Source organism: Kogia breviceps, chromosome 4 (assembly GCF_026419965.1).
Source record: "Kogia breviceps isolate mKogBre1 chromosome 4, mKogBre1 haplotype 1, whole genome shotgun sequence".
Classification (NCBI taxonomy): Eukaryota; Metazoa; Chordata; class Mammalia; order Artiodactyla; family Physeteridae; genus Kogia; species Kogia breviceps.
Genome location: NC_081313.1, coordinates 64,176,121 through 64,197,693, shown reverse-complemented (window position 1 = coordinate 64,197,693; position 21,573 = coordinate 64,176,121). Strand labels below are relative to the sequence as shown.

The following is a 21,573-nucleotide window of genomic DNA, read 5'->3' as shown; positions in this document are numbered from 1 at the left end:
GCATCAGCTAAAAGGCACTTGCCCTATTTAAACCCAGAGGTCGATTATTCACAATAAATCTGCCTGACCGCCATTTTGTAATTATCTAGAATCTCATTTTTGGCTACATTTCCCCAGGTCCTGAAATGGGAAACCAGAATACTGGGTGGTGGAACACCGGCTCCTTGGCAAAGTCAGCAACCAAGGTGCCCACAAGGTGGCGCTCCTGGGTCACCTGGCTCGTCGGGAGTCTGCAGCGCCTTTCCCGGACCCGCGGGCGGCGTAGAGCGAGCCTGGCCCGAGCCAGGGAGCTTCGGGGTAAGATCAGTGAACCCCGCGGCACTCAAGACGGCCTGCAGTTATCCCAGCAACAGCTTACTTAGGTTAGTTTTCGTTTTCCAATTCATCAAGCAGGGCTGAGGAGGCTGAAGACTGGAAAAAAGAAACCACCCTGTTTTCAAAGAGGCAGAGCCCAGAAAATGTGAGACTTTTACATTTCAGTCTCTAGGAGACTATAGCTCGTGTTCTTTCAACAATTACTGAGCTCCTCAGTACCTAGGGCTCTGGGGGAGACACAGAACGGCCAACAGAAGTCTGAGCGAATGGAGGAGACAGTAACCAATGAAATCCAGAGAGAGAGGCTTTAAGGGGGTAGGGGGGCATCTCTGGCTTCCCTGGTGGTGCAGTGGTTGGGAGTCCGCCTGCCAATTCAGGGGAAACGGGTTCGATCCCTGGTCCGGGAAGATCCCACGTGCCGCGGAGCAACTAAGCCCGTGCGCCACAACTACTGAGTCTGTGCTCTAGGGCCCACGAGCCACAACTACTGAGCCCATGTGCTGCAACTACTGAAGCCCGCGCGCCTAGAGCCCGTGCTCCGCAACAAAAGAAGCCACTGCAATGAGAAGCCCACGCACCACAACGAAGAGTAGCCCCCGCTTGCCGCAACCATAGAAAGCCCACGTGCAGCAACCAAGACCCAATGCAGCCAAAAATAAATAAATAAATTTATCAAAAAAAGAAAGGAAGAGGGGGGCATCTAAAAGCAGGTGAGACCCTGGTGCCTGATTGAGTCTTAGGAGAGGGGCAGGTCTGGGAACCCCCTGTAAAGAGGTGACAGCTTAAGCAGAGTGTCCAACAGTGGACTGAGGCACACAGCAAATGCTTAGGAACAAAAAGTTACCAACCGATGATGCGAGAATCCTCCTGGAGAGGTAAGCTATTGGGACATAAGGATATTTTACCAAGATTTTATGGACTCTACTCAAACACATTCAAAAATGATTAGGAGAGTCAATATTTTCTCTAGGTTAGTGAATAACTCCTGAGGTAATTATCATAACTGAGACTTGGTGAGAGTTTGCCACACACTAGATGATATTCTAACCACCCTATTATCTAATTCAACCCTCAACAGCAACACAGTTACAATCATTATTATTCCCATTTCACATATGAGGGAGCCAAAGTACAGAGAATCTAAGTATCTTGTCCAAAGTCACAAAGGTAGCAAGTGGCAGACCCAAGACACAGACCTGGGCAGTGTCAGCTCAAGCCTGAGTTTTTAACTGCTACATAAGGAACTCTCCAGAAACAGTGGTTATCAGTGAAGGAGCACTGGTGGCTTGGACTGAAAGACACATCCAAACAGTAGCTGGTTACCGTGCTGAGCCTGGAACTATCTCTCACCTATACTAACAACCATTTGAGACACAGATCTTGAGACTGAGGATTCTATGAATAAGACTAGACTATAGAACAGAAAAATAATCTGTGAGGCAATAAATCAGATTCTCTGGCACTTTAAAACTAACCCCTGTTGATAGTTTAGGCACCTTGGAAATTACCTTCATTCTTTCAGGAGAGCAGGGTAATAATTATAATATACTACATATGGCCAAGGGAACTCTAGGACATAGGGAAAGGCTGATTCAATAAACACAGAGGGTAAAGAGAATTATGAGAGTAATTTTCTCACTGTAATCAGTACAGTGTATTCCTAACAGTGGCCAGAGTTTTTAAAAGGAAAGTGGAAATGCTGCAGAGTGGAGTAAAACCCCATAAATTTTAATACCTAGACCGAAGGACTCATAAAGAAGGGGCTTAGGATGTGTTAGGCTCAAAAATAAGAGCCTAAGGTTTGACTTAATGATTTTCAAGAAAAGGAAAAGCAGCCTACTCTTTCCTGCCTTCTTGACTACAGAAGATGAAAATTTTAATTGAAATTGTGGTGTAGATTTAGGTTAGATCTGGGCCATTTGGTCAAATGGGAAACTGAGGCAAAGATGCTGACCAATCTTCCCAAATCTATGCAAACCTACGATCTCCCCTGGATGTTAATGAACTAAAAATAATAAGCCTCTAAACCAGTGTGGTTTTCAGCTCTTCTGGGGAGGGGAACCTTCCTTTAGAACTTTAATGTTGACACCTGATCCCAGGGGGGGATTGTGCTGGCTGAAAGCTGGTATGGGGGACCCTGCCCATCACCTGCCTGGCCTTGTCTACCTGCCACCACCCTGGTTTGCCCACCTTCTCACCACCTCTGCGCAACCTTGACTCTGAATTGGGGTTCTCCCTGGAAAAGTGAACGGTAGAGTTTTCCAGCATTTCTCATCACCAAACTACAAAAATATTTTAACCACTATAAAATTTGGTTTTGTCTGCACTATAAAAAGAACAGCCTGGGACTTCCCTGGTGGTTCAGAGGTTAAGACTTTGCCTTCCAATGCAGGGGGTGCAGGTTTGATCCCTGGTTGGGAAGCTAGGATCCCACATGCCTTGCGGCCAAAAAACCAAAACATAAGCCAGAAGCAGTATTGTAACAATCAATAAAGACTTAAAAGAATATATGGTCCACATCAAAAAAATCGTTTAAAAAAAAGAACAGCCTAACTGAAAATTTTAAGGAAGGGCATTAAGTCTGGAAGGAAACCCTACAAAGCAATACCATAGTAATTCTAAACTTTCCAATACCTGTTCAACACTTACTAGTTATTAATTACTCATAAGATTTAGAATCTTCAAAGAGGGACAGGGTATATAGGAAATGTGTGCCTGACTATCATGTAGGAGCTTATTATGTACCAGGAAAAGGTAGGAAAATCCAGATATAATTAAACCCCAAATTTGGTAAGCACGGGTGCTCCTGGTGGGCCCTCAAATATTTGTTGGATGAATGGATAAAAGTTCCTGGGAAGGGTTCTTAACTTTGAGACAAGTGGTAATAAGCTACCTAATTCTTCTTAAACTGGCAGTTTGGGAAATTAGTTTAGCAGATGTGAAGTGGGAGGCTAGGAGGAGAAGGCACAATGCAAAGTGTGGAAGCTATGTCAGAATAAAAATAACTGGGAAGAGGCAAATGGCAATGAATGACACCAACTCAGTGAGAAGGAAAAAGCCATGCAGAAAATCATTTGTTTGATCATTTTCTAACAAATGACTCTGCATGTGAATGACTTGCTAAAATTCGGCCTCTAGACCTGAAGAGCTGTGTGTGTAAGAATCTTAAATATTGCCCGACAACCTTGAAATCAGATAGCTTCCAAGCTTACATCTTTAAGGTTCAAAAGAGAATCAGCCTGTTTAAAAAGCATTTATCAGGGGCTTCCCTGGTGGCGCAGTGGTTGAGAATCCGCCTGCCGATGCAGGAGACACGGGTTCGTGCCCTGGTCCGGGAGGAACCCACGTGCCGCGGAGCGACTAGGCCCGTGAGCTATGGCCGCTGGGCCTGCGTGTCCGGAGCCTGTGCTCCGCAACGGGAGAGGCCACAACAGTGAGAGGCCCGCATACCGCAAAAAAAAAATAACAATAATAAAATAAAATAAAAAGCATTTATCAGAAAAAAAGAGAATTTTTCCACATGCTGTGTTTTCCATTGGTTTCTAGATAGGTGGTTAATTGATATGGATTGTAGCTTTCAAGACAATGGCAAGGATTTTGGAGGGAGAAAGAAAAGTTTGGAAGGGCCTGGGTTTTTTTTATTTGTTTGGGTTTTTTTTTAAAGGTCTTTATTGGAGTATAATTGCCTTGCAATGGTGTGTTAGTTTTTGTTTTATAACAATGTGAATCAGCTATAAATATACATATATCCCCATATATCCTTCCTCTTGCATCTCCCTCCCTCCCTCCCTTATTCCACCCCTCTAGGTGGTCACAAAGCACCGAGCTGATCTCCCTGTGCTATGCGGCTGCTTCCCACTAGCTATCGATTTTACATTTGGTAGTGTATATATGTCAGTGAAGGGCCTGATTTTAATCCTGATTTTGTAAACTTCTTAGTTAATTAATGCCACATGCCAAGAAAATTTAACTCGAATAAAAGCCTTAGGAAAATGCTAGAATGTGTTCTCTAAGCTATGCTTTGTTCTCCCTTCCTGGATTCATGAGAGGGGAAAAAACTGATAAAACAGCTGGTAGGTTTTCCCCACAGAGAAGAGACTCAGAGTCATAGGAATGTGGTAGAATTAGAACATGTGACATCCATCCAGAGAGAAACTTTATACCAGGAGATGAAATATAGGTTGGTGACACACTGGGAGCAGAGTGGAGAGGAGAGAAACACAAAGAAAATGGCAGCAGGTGAGACAACACCTTGGACCTGAATGAACAATGTGATGTACCAACGTTAAGGGGGCTCCTTTGGAGTCCTAAGGTGACTTAAAGTGATGGAGGGTTGATAGTCCTGAGGACTCGACTGCACGCCATGGTCTCCAGAAACGCTTCCAAGGTCCAAGAGTGATTATGAGCATGCAGAATGCAAATTGGGAAAAATGAGGACCCTCCATGGCACCTTCATCAGAAAACTCTTACAGCACAGACAAGAAGCTATCAAAGTACACAAAATCCCATGTGTGCTTCTCCGCATTTTCTCTGTCAATAAACTCCATCCACAAAAGTTTAAAGAATCCCACTAGTTCTAAAGGGAAAACTAAATTTCTGTCTCAGCAACTAATGGAAACTGAAAATAAGTTCCATTTAAGACGCTGGCTTCTTAAACTCTTAATTCTATTTCACACTGACTTGAATAAATCCTGTTGTAAATGTCTTGCCAAGCATTTTTTAAAAGACAAGCATGGAAAGCTTAAGGAGAGTGTAAAGGATAACACTAGGGATGCATAAAAGATAAGAAAAAGCTCTGGTAAGCAGTTCAGGGAACTAGGATCTTCTTACTTGGTTGTTTGCTTGGACCAGAGAAAAAGAGTTAGGATCTGTCTTCAAGATTAAAAAAAATAAATAAAGAGAACGCATATCCATCAGATAATAGCTTCTTATATTTTCTAGAGCAATTTGACAAATCATTCTTTTCTGCAGAAGAACCCCATACAGATCATTAGGCCAATTTTACAAATTTACAGTCAGCACATACTGGAATCCAGACTAGAATTCAGGTTTCCAGATTTCTCTCCTCACATGAGTCCTTTTTGACCCGGAAATTAACGTGAAATGTGATGCTATTCTGAGGGGAGGAGAGAACAATGTCCAAAACAACAACAACAACAAAACCCAGCAGGATCAAATACTACACAGGTGAAAATAAGTACCAGCTGTGTGTCCAGGAAATCGGTAGGAGCCAAAAGGACTTTAAGCTGCTGTCCTAATTAAACTAAAGAGAGCATTTCCTGTCCATGCCACTGTCTCACTTGGTCACAGCTTACCCTTCCCCCTGCCCATATCCTCAAGTCCATGCTCTAGTAGGTCTGTGTTTACCAAACGTAGGGTGGATAGCTAGTGGGAGGCCCACCGCATCGCACGGGGGAGATCAGCTGGGTGGTTTGTGACTGCCTGGAGGGGTGGGATAGGTTGGGTGGGAGGGAGACGCAAGAGGAAGGGGATGTGGGAATGTGTATGTATGTGTGGCTGATTCACTTTGCTGTAGGGCGGAAGCTGACACACCATTGTGGAGTAATTGTACTCCAGTAAAGATGTTAAAAATAAATAAATAAATAAATAAACTAGGAAAAAAAATATGGTAACAAGTCTGTATACTTAAGGGTCAAAATATAATTTAACTTTAAAAAAAAAAAAGAAGAGAGCATTTCCTATTTCATTTTAGCTGCCTTCGTGGGAAGTCTGACCTTGTGAACAAACTCTGGTTTGTACCTGGTGGATGTTTGAGATTTCATAGCTTAGACATTCAGAGGTCAATGGTGGTGGTGTGGACAGCTAGAAGCAAATGGGGACCAATTAATAAGGATGAGACTAATATAAAAAGTATGTGGCCCACGGATTATATTCCCATTTGTTGATTTTTATAAAAGCATTTGCAAGGTTGAAGCAGTAGATGACTAATTTATCATTAAAAATAAATTTTTCATGGCTACCAGCATCTCACATTGTGACTGAATTCTCTCTTCTTGTTCCTGGCATCTCCCCCAGAACCCACTGGCAGGGGAAGGCCCAGAAGCCTCCTTGTACTTAGGGGCCCCTGAGCGGTGGGGTTGCATCCCGATCCACCTGGTATAGTGGGGGACTGTCTGGGGTCCCGAGGCCTGGAGAATAGCAGGGGTTTTCTGACCTGTGACCATGGACAGCACCAGCCCCAACTCCGGCCCTGGCCAGTGACCAGCGGAGACTGGTACACAGGAGCCTCCTAATCACTGTCTGAATGCAGGAGGCACTGCAGTGGTTTCTGGAAGGGAGAAAGAAAGGGCTCTGCCCCACATCAACCTTTAGCAAATACAAATCCTGTGTCTAAGTGACACAGAGTCTAGGACCAAAGTAACTTTTCTAAGAGAAGACTTAGAGAGAGTAAGCAGTTTCAGTGCTAACATATGATACCCTCACTGTTTTGAGTCAGAAGTGGCTTTTCACTTTACATTTTGAGTGGTCTGCATCCCAAGCGTTGGCCGGCGAGATGGGGAGGCTGTGAGATTGTTGGTTAAGCGCCTGAGCTGGGCAGCCAGCAGCCTGGGTGCGAAACCTGGCTCTGCCACTTGCCACCTGCATCATCTTGAGCAAACTGTTTCATCTCCAGCCTTCAATTTCCCCATCTACAAAGCTGGGATTATACCTTCCCTCTCTCAAAAGGCTGGAGTGAGGAGTAAAGGACTTAGTATTTGTAGACTGCTTTAACAATACAGTATTGTTAAAGAATGTTTTGAAAACACTGGAAGTCTGTCATTCAGAATGCAGCCTCAGAGAGGAAACTGCCTTCTGGGGGGGGTGGGTGGTGTTAGGTTTTCAATTTCCCGTAAAAGATGGTATGTCCCATATTGTAACTAAGACAATCTCAAACCTCAGGCTGGCTCAGAGATCATTTGCCTGGAATCCCATCACACCTCCTCCCAGCTCGTGCCAGGGACATATCTCCCCTGGGAGTGGACACTGGGAAATCTCATCCAGCTGTGGTGAGGATTCGGGAACGGGGCGTTTGTAAAGTCCTGGGCATCTTCAGGAGTGCGAGGTCAGGAAGCACCCACGTGTGGCAGAGAGTACTGTGGACAGGGAAGCACTCTTTCTTTCTCCTGAGAAAGCTCCAAGATCAGGCAACCCTACTCTGAAGGCTGCCTTGTGAGTGGAAAGAAGATCTGTGGCCCAGGAGCAGAGCCTGAGCAGTGCATGTGGACAGGGCAAGTCCTCCACGGCAGACTGGTAGGAGTGGGTATAGACAAGGAGGAGGCTGAGCCCGAGGAGAGGACAGGGCTGGAAGCAGGCGGAGAGCTGTCCGTCGAGCCAATGGGAGCTGCCTGTTCAGTAGCTGTTTCTTTTTTATGCATTTCATTCTCCCACCCACAACGAAAGTCTGTACTGTGCTTGTCCTGGTCCAACCTCCATTTCAGATGTGCAGCAAAGGATAAATCTGAACTTAGTGCTTTAATCTGATGCCGGATTTTGTGTTTTACTAAGCAACGTCAACAAATTAAAAAATTTAAAAGGGCCCCCCTGTCATCTGTCAAAATAAGAAACAGAAGAGATGAAATGATAAACTCCCATTTTAGGACACCCTGATCCCTGAGGTCTTTGAACACACTAAGCACTGGCCATCACAGCGGCACCCACTTTTCTGCCTCAATAAGTCAACAGGGCATGTTCCCACTGTACCGCTGGCCTGGGGCTGCAGGTCCAAACCAAACCTAAGGACGCTCATTGACCTTCCGTGCTGGGAAAAAGCCATCATCGTCTCTGTCAGATTTATAACCCCACACCAATGTTACATAAAGGTTTTGCTTTTGTCTACATAAGCCCAGTATGGGTGTGTCCCTCTTCAGCAGGCTCATTGGGGCCATAGCAGGGACCACCCATCAGGTTCCTGCTTCCGAGGAAGGGGGCACCGCAGGGGAGTGTGGAAAGAATTCTGAGCCAGACGTCAGAGCTGGGTCTGGCTCACTGCGGAACTTCTGAGTGGCCTGGAACTGTGTTTGTTATTCTGTAGCCACTAGTCACTCGGGGCCAGAGGCTACTATTCTGGATGCTACACACGTAGAACATTTCCACCACTATAGAAAGTTCACTGGGCAGTGCTGATCGAACCTCCCTGAGACCTAACAGCTTCACTGGTCAAATAGGGGTACTGGCATTTTGTCTGAAAGCCTGGGTTCAGCCCAGATGCACCCTCACAGGGCTCTACCAAGAGCAGCCATCCACAGTGTTCTGGGCATCCATCTAGAACAGTTACTCTAACAGGAATTACCTTCCGTAACCCCTCACAATCACAAGGAGGAGTAAGTAGTACCATCGCCACTTTATAGAAGAAGAAATGGAGGCCTGGGGGAGCTAAACAGTTTGCTCAGCCACAGAGCTGACACACGATAGGGCAGGGTTTCAATCCAGGCAACTTGGACTCTGAAGCCTGTGCTCTTACCCACATCATCCTGCTTTTCCAACAAGATTCTGAAGGCCCCTCTGCTCGGGATCCATGGAACATGGACAGACGGCCTGGGTTCAGCTCCTACTAGGATTTTTGGAGGCATAAGAACTTTCACCTCTGCTGCTCTGAGTGACTACAGAGTGGGGCCGTGAGGGCTGCTAATTCCTGTTTTATACCCCAAACTACATTTATTTGTTAATTGTGTTCAGAAAGTGTTATAGAATATATTTTTTCAGGTTATGTAATAATATTTATTTTCCATTTAGAAGATTATTTTGGGCTACTCAAATACAATAGGCTTCATATTAGAATTTTTGAAAGCTGTTGTTTTCCCTAAGCACTCTCTCACGCTGACAGTCAGTTGTGGATGATAAAAATTTACTAGGTTTGTCCTTTCTTTGTCCTTTCCTTGATACACGTATGGTAGTTAATCTAGTTTGTAAAGGATACAAGTAAGAATGACTATAAAGTGACATTGTCACCTCATAACTGCCTCCTTTTAAGTTGACCTATTTTTATACCCTACCATGCAGCCAATATACAGCAGCATACAAATAGCATTATAGAATATAGTTTTTAATAAAAAGACTAATAGGGTCTGTGTGAGTATGTGTATATGTGTGTATATATTTCTATGATAAAGTATATATAAAACCCTCTTATCAATGTATACATACTTACACCCTTATGAATATAAATTTTAAAAGTATCATACACAATGTTAAAAGCAAAAGAACAAACTGGGGGAGGTAATAGAAATAAAAGCAAAATTAAACAAATGGGACCTAATCAAACTTACAAGCTTTTGCACAGTTAGGGAAACCATAAACAAAAGGAAAAGACAACCTATGGACTGGTAGAAAATATTTGCAAATGATGCTAGGGCTTAATTTCCAAAATATGCAAACAGCTCATACAACTCAACAACAAAAAAACAACCCAATCGAAAAACTGGTAGAAGACCTAAATGGAATGTAAGTTGGTACAGCCACTGTGGAAAACAGTATGGAGGTTCCTCAAAAAAATAAAAATAGAGCTGCCAAATGATCCAGTAATCCCACTCCTGGGCATATACCTGGACAAAATTATAATTCTAAAAGATACATGCACCCCTATGTTAATAGAAGCACTATTCATAATAGTCAAGACATGGAAGCAACCTAAATGTCCATCGACATTTATGATGGACATTTATGAATGAAGAAGATGTGGTATATATATATATATATATACACACACACACACACACACACACACACACACACACACACACACACACACATTGGAATATTACTCAGCCATAAAAAAGAATGAAATAATGCCATTTGCGGCAACATGGATGAACAAACCTAGAGATTATCATACTAAGTGAAGTAAGTCAGAAAGAGAAAGACAAATACCATATGATATCATTTATATGTGGAATCTAAAATGTGACACAAATGAACCTATCTACAAAACAGAAACAGATTCACAGACATAGAGAACAAATTTGTGGTTGTCAAGAGGGAGGGGAGGTGGGGGAGGGATGGATTGGGAGTTTGGGGTTAGAAGATGCAAACTATTATATATAGAATGGATAAACAACAAGGTCCTACTGTATAGCACAGGGAGCTATATTTAATATCCTGTGATAAACCATAATGGAAAAGAATATTAAAAAGAATGTATATATTGGGTCGGCCAAAAGTTACAGAAAAACCCAAATGAATTTTATGGCCAACTCAATATACGTATAACTGAATCACTTTGCTGTACAGCAGAAATTAACACAACATTGTAAATCAACTATAAAATTTTTTTTTAAAAAAAGAACAAACTGGGGGAAATGAAGGTAATTGGCAGATAAAGGGCTTAATCCTGATATATAACAAGTATATAATATCAATAAGAACAATACTAAAAGTAACAGAAAACTGAGCAATGCCCAGGAAGAGGGACATTTGACTGGGAGGGGCCTCTCCAGTGCCAGAAATGTTCCATTTCTTGCTCAGGGTGGGAGTTGTACAGGTGTGTTCATACGTAAAAAGTCATTGAGTTATACCCATGTTCAGTGCCCTTTATTTGAAGTATGTAATATCTCAATAAAATGCAAAAAAGCATATAAACTAAGGAGCTCTTCATCAGCAGCTAAATATGCTCTTGGTCCATCATACAATGAAGGTAAGAGGACTGAAGTGAGTTAGAAACCTAAGAGTTGAGTTATTTTGATAAAGTCTGTGAAATTACTCTTGCCAAGGCGACCTACACTTCCTGTACCATGAACAATAATGAAATAATCAGGCGGTGGTACTATTTTTCACAGATCTCATTAAATTGCTCTGTAGGCCACTCTTCCCCCCCTGCTTTAGGGCAGGCACTAAAGTCATCCAGAAGCTTTACTTACAGGAACAATCTCTTCAATCAAAATTCCAATGCAATATATTAATCAAAGTTCCATTTCAGTCCAGAATAAGCCATTTCCCTCCTGCCCCTGCCTGGCCTGCCTCAAGCCTAGAAGCCCACATGGGAGGCCCCTTCTTCTCTCTCCACAACCTCCTCTCTGCTTTCTTGCTATCACTTCTGACCTTCCAGGGAAAGAAGGTAACCTGATGTTCTGGAGCAGGTGGAGCCTGGCGCTGGTTCCTACTGGATGTGGTGGATGGGACAGTGGCTAGCTCCTCCTTTTGTGGCACTTGGTGGGATTTTTGGAGACCTCTCTGCTGGAGACTTAAGGCCTGCTACCCCGACTCAGTTAATGCCTGGATTTTGCTCAGGCTGACATCTACCCCAGTGTCTGGCACACTCTGGGGCTCAGTTCTTATTAGTAAATGAAAGAAGGTGGTGAGAAAACTGAAAAGGGCGTAGCAATATTCCCTCCATAAACTCCTTTGGGAAGAAGATTTTTAGGTAAGTAGGCCATTTCAGTCTGACCTTACACTTTTAAAACATGTAGGCTAATTCCCTTTAGCCTACAATTAAGAAAATAAATGACTGTTTCATTCTCAGCCACTTGTCATTCGGATGGTACCCCTTGTCTGATGAAGCAAATCGTAACCTGCAGACACAGCTGCAGGCTCCTTTATCAGTGCCATTCCATGGTCTGTAAAATCCCACAAACAAGTGGACAGAGTATTTGTTCAGAATTAGTTGATAATAAGACAACTCAGGAAAATCAAAATTGCTGTAGATTATATATACGAGACCTTCCACAGAGACTCGAGTGTAGATCTGAGCTGTTTATAGCCAGCCTCCAAGTCCCTCCCTGGCTGTGCACAGAGGACACTAGCAGAAATGCTAATTCAAAAATATACATGCACCCAAATGTTCATAGCAGCATTATCTGCAATTGCCAAGATATGGAAGCAACTTAATGTCCATCAACAGATGAATGGATAAAGAAGATGTGAGATACACACACACACACACACACACATATATACAATGGAATATTAGTCATAAAAAAGAATGAAATTTTGCGATTTGTAGCAACATGGATGGACTTGGAGGGTATTAGACTAAGTGAAATAAGTCAGACAGAGAAAGACAAATACTGTGTGATATCACTTATATGTGGAAACTAAAAAATACAATGACTAATGAATACAACACAAAAGAATCAGACTCACAGATACAGAGAATACCCCAGTAGTTACCAGTGGGGAGAGGGAAGGAGCGGGGGCAATATAGGGGTAAGGGGCTAAGAGGTACAAACTACTGTGTATAAAATATGCTATAAGGATATATTGTACAACATGGGGCATATAGCCAATATTTTATAATAGCTATAGAGTATAACCTTTAAAAATTGTGACTCACTATATTGTACACCTGTAACTTATAAAGTATTGTACATTAACTATACTTCAATTAAAAATTTACTGTAGATTTAAAAAATCTACAGTCCTGAAATACGCAGACACCTTGGAATTGTGTGAATGACACGTAAGTAAGGCTGTCCGGCAGGACACCCTTAAGAAGGGTGTGGACACCTAGTGAAAACACTTCCTTTACTCAGAGTCTCTCTACACACAGCCCTGATTTCTGGTCCACTAGTGGTTGTAGTCTCTGTCTTGGCTGACTTTGGAAACTTTAAAGGCCAGAAAATGACTTCCTGGAGAGAATGAACAACAGCAACATTAAAGTATAAACTCAACAACTATTACTGGGCCTCTACCATGTACTCAGCATTGCGGAGCCAGTGAAAGGAGATACAAAGATCCTTGTCTGGATGGAGCTTCCAGGCTGGTTGGAGGGAGAGGAAGTGTGTATCTCTCCTGGCCTTAGCTGGAAGGGGTACAGTCATAGGCACCTATGTTGTACTTTATGTCCTTCATGCTTCTTAATCCAACGACACCTTTAATTCTCACCATATCCTTAGGTGAGGTAAAACAGGGATGGTTGTTCTCTTTTTTAGAGGGGGAAATTAGTGCCCAGAGAGACTGAGTGACCAGCTCAGGGTCCCAGAGAAGATATAATGGTGGAGCTGGAAGAAAAACACAGGTCCTCCCTGACTCTGGGCTGCCTCTCCTCCTGCTGATGCATAGACAAGGCGTATGGGAGAAACTCAGCTCGGCCTTACGGCTTCACTTTCAACATGAAAGGGGAAAAATGAGTGAAAGAGCACAACAAAATGAGGAGCAATTAGGGCAGAGTATGTTCACAGATGAAAATTTTTAGAATCAGGAAAAAAACATTTTAGCCTTACCAAATACTAAAGAAAAGGCTAGAAGATTCCAGGAGAAGAAATGGCATTCTAGCACTACCTTTGGGAGGATGGGGAGAGATGAAGGTGACATCCTAGGGAAATTTTATATCTCTGGAGAACCAACACCCGTACTTCTGCAACTCTTTATTTCTCCTGAAATAAGTTCAGGGTAGTATCTGCCGATATTGTTACCTTTGATGAGAAATGAGAAATAAATGCATGATATCCAATACTTTGTAGGAGACGCGATTTTCTAGATCATTTGGAGACAAATGTACATCTTGTTTCACTGTGGCTTTTCTGTTTTCTACAAATTGCAATGGTGTCCCTACTTAGTCTACCATGTGAGAAAAAAATGCAATTGTTAGCATGCGGCACTGCTTTGTGAAATGAGTACAACTCCCTACTCATTTTTTTAAAAGCTGCTACTTCAGGTGGCCACAATAATGCTACATTCTTCCTTAAATGGACTCAACTGATACTGAATGCATCAGGTAACAAAACCCTTCTTGTCCCAGCCCTTCATTTGTGAAGTGAAAACCAAAGACAACAAAGATAAGGGTTAACTGGCAGAGTCAGATTATAGCCCAAGTTTTCAGACTAGCAGTCTCATCTCACAGCTGGACGTTGCCTTTGGAAGAGTAGAGACCTTTAGATAAACCTGAACATAGGCATCAAGCTGTGCTGTTAATCCTTCTTTAAACACCGTGGTGGTCACCCTGCTTAGGGTCCCTCAAGTCAGGGGCCACGCTCCCACCTCCTCTAACTCACCTGGCTAGGGCTGTGCCACAGTGGTGAGAAGAGACGCTGGGCATACAATGGGGCCTCTAGGACCATGAGCTGAACCAGCTCTGTCCACTGGGACTGTTTACTAATCCATTACCAAGAGCCTGCCTTGACCTGCTCTTGGTAACAACCCACTAAAATGATTCCGCTCTCCATTAAGAGATTATGACTGGTCTGGTCTCTATAATGGTCACCTAGGAAACGTAATGAATTTGGAGAAAGAGTACATTTTAATTTTAATTACATTTAAAATAAAATGTAATTAAAATTGAATTTAATTACATTTTACTTGTAATGCCAGTTGGATAAATAAAGGTTTTGTTTAAAATCCATTACCATATGAAACTATAATGGTGCTATGCTCTTACTGTGCTTCAAAATTCAGAAGAGAGAATTAAAAGGAAAGCACTTACTTCCCCAAAATAGTCAAATAGCAACTTCTCTTGTAAGTGTTGTTTACCAACTCGCAAGTAAAACCTAAAGTCTAAACTTTGGATCCAGGCCATGAGGTGTAATTAAAAGCACTCTGGCTTTGGAATGGGCAGACCTGGGCTCAAGTCAAGCCTAAAGCGAATCAGTGAAGGGAGGAAAGGAGACCTGGACACTGACACCAGCAAAGAAAGTCCTAAAGCACTTGCCAAAAAGCAGAAATGTTACAGAAACACCCTGCACCTCACGTGCTTACACAGAGGATGATGGAGAACTCGGCTGAATGAGGAAGGTGACAGGCTGTGCACATGATGAAGTTATACCAGGATAATTGAACACTAACCACAGATCCCCACAATCCACTCACTCATGCAGGGAAGGTAAGAAAAGACAAATGAGTGAGTGGTAAGAACTGTTGCCTTTGGCATGTCAGGGTCTAAATTTTATACCGTAATCCTGACAGGAGAAAAGACTGGATGCCTGAGCAATTTGTACCATCCACACATGTAGCGACGTACCCCCTGATGTGGAGAGGGTCTGGGAAGCTGGGCTTCCCAGTGTGGTCCCCTAATTGGAATTGATTACAAAGTGCTTTCCCATGTGTGAGCACATCTGAAGTAACAGGCTGCAAAGTATCTGAACTGTCCAAACAAAAGATAACACCTAGGGGCTTTTTGGATTAGAACTAAAGGCCACCAGGACAATCTGAATAAAGAGACTCTTGCTTTCACATCAATCCATTTTCTATTCCAATGGCTTGGTGCTATTCAACTTGATATTGCCTGTATGCACACATGTATACATGCATGTACAAGGTAGCTATCAAATCAGACCATAACATTTTGCTCTAAATCTCTTAATTATAAGTGACGGATTCAGCACACCAATCTCTTCCCATCTATGAATTCTCTTTACCAGAAGTAAAATAACCCCAGCCTACTGTAATCTGATTTGTGGTACTTTTCCAGCTACTATAAGAGTTATATGTGAATTGTGAGGGATCCCTGTTTGAGATTAGAAAAAGAGGGCACTGGGCTTCCCTGGTGGTGCAGTGGTTAAGAGTCTATCTTCCAATGCGGGGGACATGGGTTCGAGCCCTCATCCAGGAGGATCTCACATGCCATGGAGCAGCTAAGCCCATGGGCCACAACTACTGAGCCTGTGAGCCACAACTACTGAGCCCACATACCACAACTGTTGAGGCCCGTGCACCTGGAGCCTGTGCTCTGCAGCGGGAGAGGCCACTGTAATGAGAGGCCCGTGCGCCGTGGTGAGGAGTGGCCCCCCGCTCACAGCAACTGGAGGGAGCCCGTGCACAGAAATGAAGACCCAACGTGGCCAAGAATAAAAACAAATAAATTCATAAATTTATAAAAAAAGAAAAAAAGAGCACTGGGGATTGATAAAAGGAAAGTGAGGCTGATGGGGAAGCAGGGTTAGAGCTCCTGAGAGAAGATGTGGAGGAGAGGAGGGAGCTGGGGCCAGGGAAACCTGGGCTGTGACTTTGAGTCTTGGCATGAACTTGCAGGGGCCAAGCTGTGACTGGGGAAGAGAGCAAATTAGCATCTGCTCAATTTTGTCTATCGAAGCTACTCTGCATCTCTAAGCCACTGTCAGATCCAGGAATCAGAAGCCAAGACTCTGAGTCAAAAACTAGAGATGATGGGATGGACAGTCAGGTGCAGGAGAAACATCACTCTCATGTTTTATCTGCAACGAGGCAAAAGGGACTCAAAGCAGCTCACTGAGACTGTGGAAAAGAGAGACTAGATATTTCCAATGAGCTAAGGATGGTTCTCAGAATTTGGGTCATACAGGATCCACTTTTATTTACTAAAGACGTATAAGATGAAATGTTTACATACTTTATTTAATGTGCTGTCTTTGTTTTTATTTTAATTAGTATTTAAGAGTTGTCACAGGCTAACTGGTGGTGAGGTCCAAATCCCACTTGCTCCAATTAGTGAACTGTCTTGCCACAGGGGTTTCAGAAGCCTGGCCCTCGTGTGACTCTCTCTGATGAACGGTCATTACCAAGGGCCAGGCGGTAGACCTCTGAGAATATAATGAAGTGAGCCATGGGAATTCCTTGCATTTTTTCTTTTTCTCTACTCATTAGCTAACTCACATTTTATGTTTCCCGTGTTCTGATCTGAGCCATGAAGGGCCCCCTTCTCTCTCTCAAACTCTCCTTGCTGGGTGCTAGCCAGCCAGTGTCCAGGAGGGCCCACCCTTTATTTGGCAGTGGGGGCATTGTTTGGCACAATTCATGCCTTGAATCAATGAAGAAAAGGGGGCCCTTGCTTTATTCTGTGAGATGGCGAAATCCATATAAATTCTATAAACTTGCACTGAAAACACACAAATCAGGACACACAAGCAGGTGTCCTGTCAGCATGATGCAATTTAAAAACAGAGTACATTAGACTCTTGAACAACACAGATTTGAACTGCATGGGTCCACTTGTATGTGGATGTTTTTCAATAGTAAGTTCTACAGTACTACACAATCTGCAGTTGATTGAATCCTCAGATATGGAAGAACCACATATATCACATGACCATGGGTACAGAGGGCCAACTGTAAGTTATATGCAAATTTTCCACTGCGCAGACGGCTGGTGCTCCTAACCATCACATTGTTCAAGAGACAACTGGGGCTTCCCTGGTGGCGCAGTGGTTGAGAGTCCGCCTGCCGATGCAGGGGATGCGAGTTCGTGCCCCAGTCCGGGAAGATCCCACATGCCGCCGAGCGGACGGGCCCGCGAGCCATGGCCGCTGAGCCTGTGCGTCCGGAGCCTGTGCTCCGCAACGGGAGAGGCCACAACAGTGAGAGGCCCGCGTACCGCAAAAAAAAAAAAAAAGAGACAACTGTACTAGAAACCAAAACATCAAAGGGCATGAGGCAAAGTATCTTCTGAATTGGGCTGAGAAAACACTCCCTGACCAGACAGCAGAGTGTCTGGTACCAGAATGCTGCTTACTTCCAGGGGCACCTGCCATTTACTTCCAAGAGGTACCACCCCAGCTGAGCCAACTCCACTTACAGAGAGGGCCCTGTGAACAGTGCTTCCGAGTGGCAGGGGACAGTGGCCACAGCAGGGGCTGTTGCCTGAGAGATGAGGGAAGAGGGGAGCCCTGCTTGACCTCTTGTGTCATGCCCTTTGTAGATCAGAAACAGCAGATGTTAGCGGTACACGTTTGTTTGCTTTGATCTGTATGCCCACCCTCCAGTTTCTTCCCTTCCTATGTTCCCATTTCCAGGTTTCAAACTCCAACTCCAAAGAATCAGAAGGCGTTGTAATGATTTTAAAAGTTGGTTTTAAAAAAAATCCTTGAAAGTAATTACCGAGGCCACTGAATTACCTGTGCGTGCTTTGAGACCCAGTGCCGGAGGACGTTCAGTACGCGATTGGTGGCTGTTCTACGTATGATAAACTCTTTGTCACATGTTCTCTCGGTGTTGTTAAATCCTTAGGAGGAAAAGAAACACACACATGTTGTAGTTAAAGCCACTCCCCAGGGACCTGGAAAAGGTCACTTATTTTGGGACATTGGTTAATGAAACTCACAAATGACACATCTTGGCAGAGGAGCAAGTGGCTTCAGACTGTTGTGGGTTCTGCTTACTTACCTATTATACCCTCAGCAGCGAGGCCACCACATAGTTACAGGTGCAATTAAATGAATAATGTGCACATATTTGTTAAAGGCTACTGATTAAAGCTAAAGCTGGTCTAGTGACACTTCCATTTGTGCCTGTCTTGGTATATAATATAAAGCCAAGAAGGAGTTTTAACAAAGTATTTGAATCAACATTAGTTTATACTTTTGCTCCAAAGGCATTATATAACCACAAACATTTTCAATATCTGTAGATGGATGAGCCTTGGCTCACAGATGATACAAATACTTTCTTGTGCACCCACGTATTGAGAAGCAGTATAGCACAGTGGTTAAGAACATGAACTCTACAGCCAGACTGTCTGGGTTCAAATCTCTGTTGTCCTACTATGTAAGTTATGGCTCCTCTTTGGTGACCAGTTTCCTCATGTCCTGCATGGGATAAGTACCAACCTCAGAGACTTGTTTGGAGATTAAGTTAGTGCATGTTAAGCATTTAGAATGGCACTTGAAAAAAATAGTGGGAGCTTATTAAAGTCACCAATAACCTCCATGTCTCTATAATCAAGGGATATCTACCATCTCTCCATAGGAAATCCCATCTAATGATCACCTACAAAAAATTACTCACATATTTATGTCCCAAGATTTCTTCTCCAAACTTTAGACCCATATATCCAACTGCCTCTTGATATTTTCCTCTTAGATGTTTCAAAAACCTCAAACTCAATATGTGTAAAAGAAAAACCGATGGCCTTTCCATGTCCTTTTCCAGTGTTCCCCATCTCAGTAAAGGAATACCATCAGCCATCCAGTTACATAAGCCTGAAACTTTGGAATTGTTCTTAGGCCATCTCTCTTCTTCCCCCTGATAATTTTACCTGCAAAATAAATCTCAAACCTGTCCATGTCGTCATATCCACAAAGCCCAAACTGGCATCGAGCTCCAGCAATTATCATCTAGTCCATTGGCAATAGCCTCCTAACTAGTTTCATTGTCACTCCTGCCTCCTCAAATCTGTTCTCTTTTCTGAAGTCAGAAAGACCTTCCAAAGGGCAAATTAGATGTGTCATTCCCCTGTTTAAAGCCCTTCAATGACTCAGGATAAATACAAAACTCCTTAACACAGCCTACAACGTCTTCCATGGTTTGGCCCTTAGCTCCCTCTCAGCCTTTTCTGAGACCATATTCTTCTCACTATTTCCTCTTCCATTTAACCACCCTTCTTTCAGCCCCTCATCCTCACCCCAGTGCCTTTGCATATACCGTCTTTCACTCAGTGAAAGCCACTCTTATTTCACTTCCCCAAATGAGTCCTTCCTGGCTTGAGCTGGGTAAATCCCCCATTGCACATCTCACAGCAACACGCACATTTACTTTCTGACACTTGCTACATTTGCAATTTTACATTTATTTATGTGATTATTTGTGTCCTCCGTGAAGACAAGGATCAGATATGTTTTTGCTGAGCATGAACACATATGCGGCATGTAGCAGATGTTGGACACAATATATGTTTGCTGAATAAATGAACAAAAGCTTGGATAGTAGGAACTATTTATTTGAATATGCTATAAATGTAAAGATGATTCAGTGAAAGAATGAACGAACAGTCATCAGAACCTATGAATGAGTTAGACGAAAAAGTCCATGAGCTTCTTAAGGGCAAGGGCCCCTTCTCCATACTCCTCTTTGATGTAGACAGGCATCTTCCACCCACTAGCAGACACTGTCAGACTAGATATCTTGCAAAAATCTTTTGCTATTAGAAGCTTAGAAATTCTGGGTAAAATATAATATCTTTTAAAATGCATAGCTGAGTTCTCAAGAAAATAAGGAATTTTCCAGGGTCAAACACACAGAGAAATCTGAAAACCAAAACTAAGCCTCTGAATTATTGCTGTCTGCCTTAAGAGGAGAGCAGTTTTGGTAACAGGAGATGTGGATTGTAAATCCACGTGATTCAGGAGACAAAGGCCCAGGAAGTGTGAGTGATAGAATTAGAACTGAGACTCCCACATAAAGTTGGAACTCTCAAAAGACCATCCCCTCTGCCCAAGAGAGGATTAGGAAAAGAAATTCTCCAACCTGCAAAAGGAGACAGTTAAGAAACTTGACTGTCTTAGCCTGGATCTCAGTGAGGGTGAAACAAAGGCTCCCTGAGAACTGATAACCACAGACGCACCTCATGTAGGTTCGAAGCCCGGATTGAACCACTACTGGCTGGCCCCAGCCAGTGATAACTCCAGAGGCCCTGTCAAAAGCACACACAAAACCTCTCCAGAGGGACAAACGCTCGCCCTCAGCCTATACTGGATGACCAACAGGAAAGGCCTCTGAAGAAAACCTCACAATCCCAGAGTACAAAACACACAAGCCATCCACCATGAACAAGAGTCTGTAGACACAGGGGTCAGGAGCTCCCCACATCACCCCCCACCACCACCACCAAGAATTTCACAAACTAGAACTATGTGATAATTCTAGTTCAAATATCCTAAAAGTAGGATGTTTATAAAGTCTAAAGATATAAAAGTAGGAACTGAAAACATGTGAAAAGAATTTAAAATATTTCAAGTCAAATTTTACAAGAACCACATAAAATGTCTTCAAATTAATGGAATTATTCTTTCAATTACTGCTGACAAATAGGTTGAAATTTAAAACTGGGACAGATATTATAAATAAATACAGGTTAGACCCAGTTGAATAAAGAAAGAGTAAACAGTAAACAGATCTGAAAAACACATCTGAGAAAATTACCCAAATGTAGTACAAAGAGCTAAAGAGGTAGAAAACAAACACATATATATGGAATGTAAAAAAAAAAAAAAAAAAAAAAAAGGTTATGAAGAACCAGGAATAAAGTAGCAGATGTAGAGAATGGACTTGAGGACACGGGAAGGGGGAAGGGTAAACTGGAACTAAGTGAGACAGTGGCATGGACTTATATACACCACCAAATGTAAAACAGACAGCTAGTGGGAAGCAGCCACATGGCACAGGGAGATCAGCTCGGTGCTTTGTGTCCACCTAGAGGGGTGGGATAGGGAGGGTGGGAGGGAGACATAAGAGGGAAGAGATATGGGGATGTATGTATACGTATAGCTGATTCACTTTGTTATACAGCAGAAACTAACAACACTGTAAAGCAATTACACTCCAATATAGATGTTAAAAAAAATAAAGAGGTAGAAAACAGGAAAGAGGGGAGACTGGCTGTCTGATTGGGAGCATGGACCCACGTGCTATATTACAGCAAGA

General features: G+C 43.1%; 1 protein-coding gene across 7 annotated transcripts in view; it reads right to left on the bottom strand.

Moving 5' to 3' along the window:
• RASGRF2 (Ras protein specific guanine nucleotide releasing factor 2) overlaps positions 1–21,573 on the bottom strand; it is a 244,035-nt gene that overhangs the window by 36,785 nt on the left and 185,677 nt on the right. For all 7 annotated transcript variants that reach the window (XM_059060647.2, XM_059060646.2, XM_059060648.2 and 4 more), the window contains exon 18: positions 18,051–18,157. In XM_059060647.2, the coding sequence (XP_058916630.1) occupies positions 18,051–18,157 (107 nt within the window). The remainder of the gene's footprint in view (positions 1–18,050; positions 18,158–21,573) is intronic.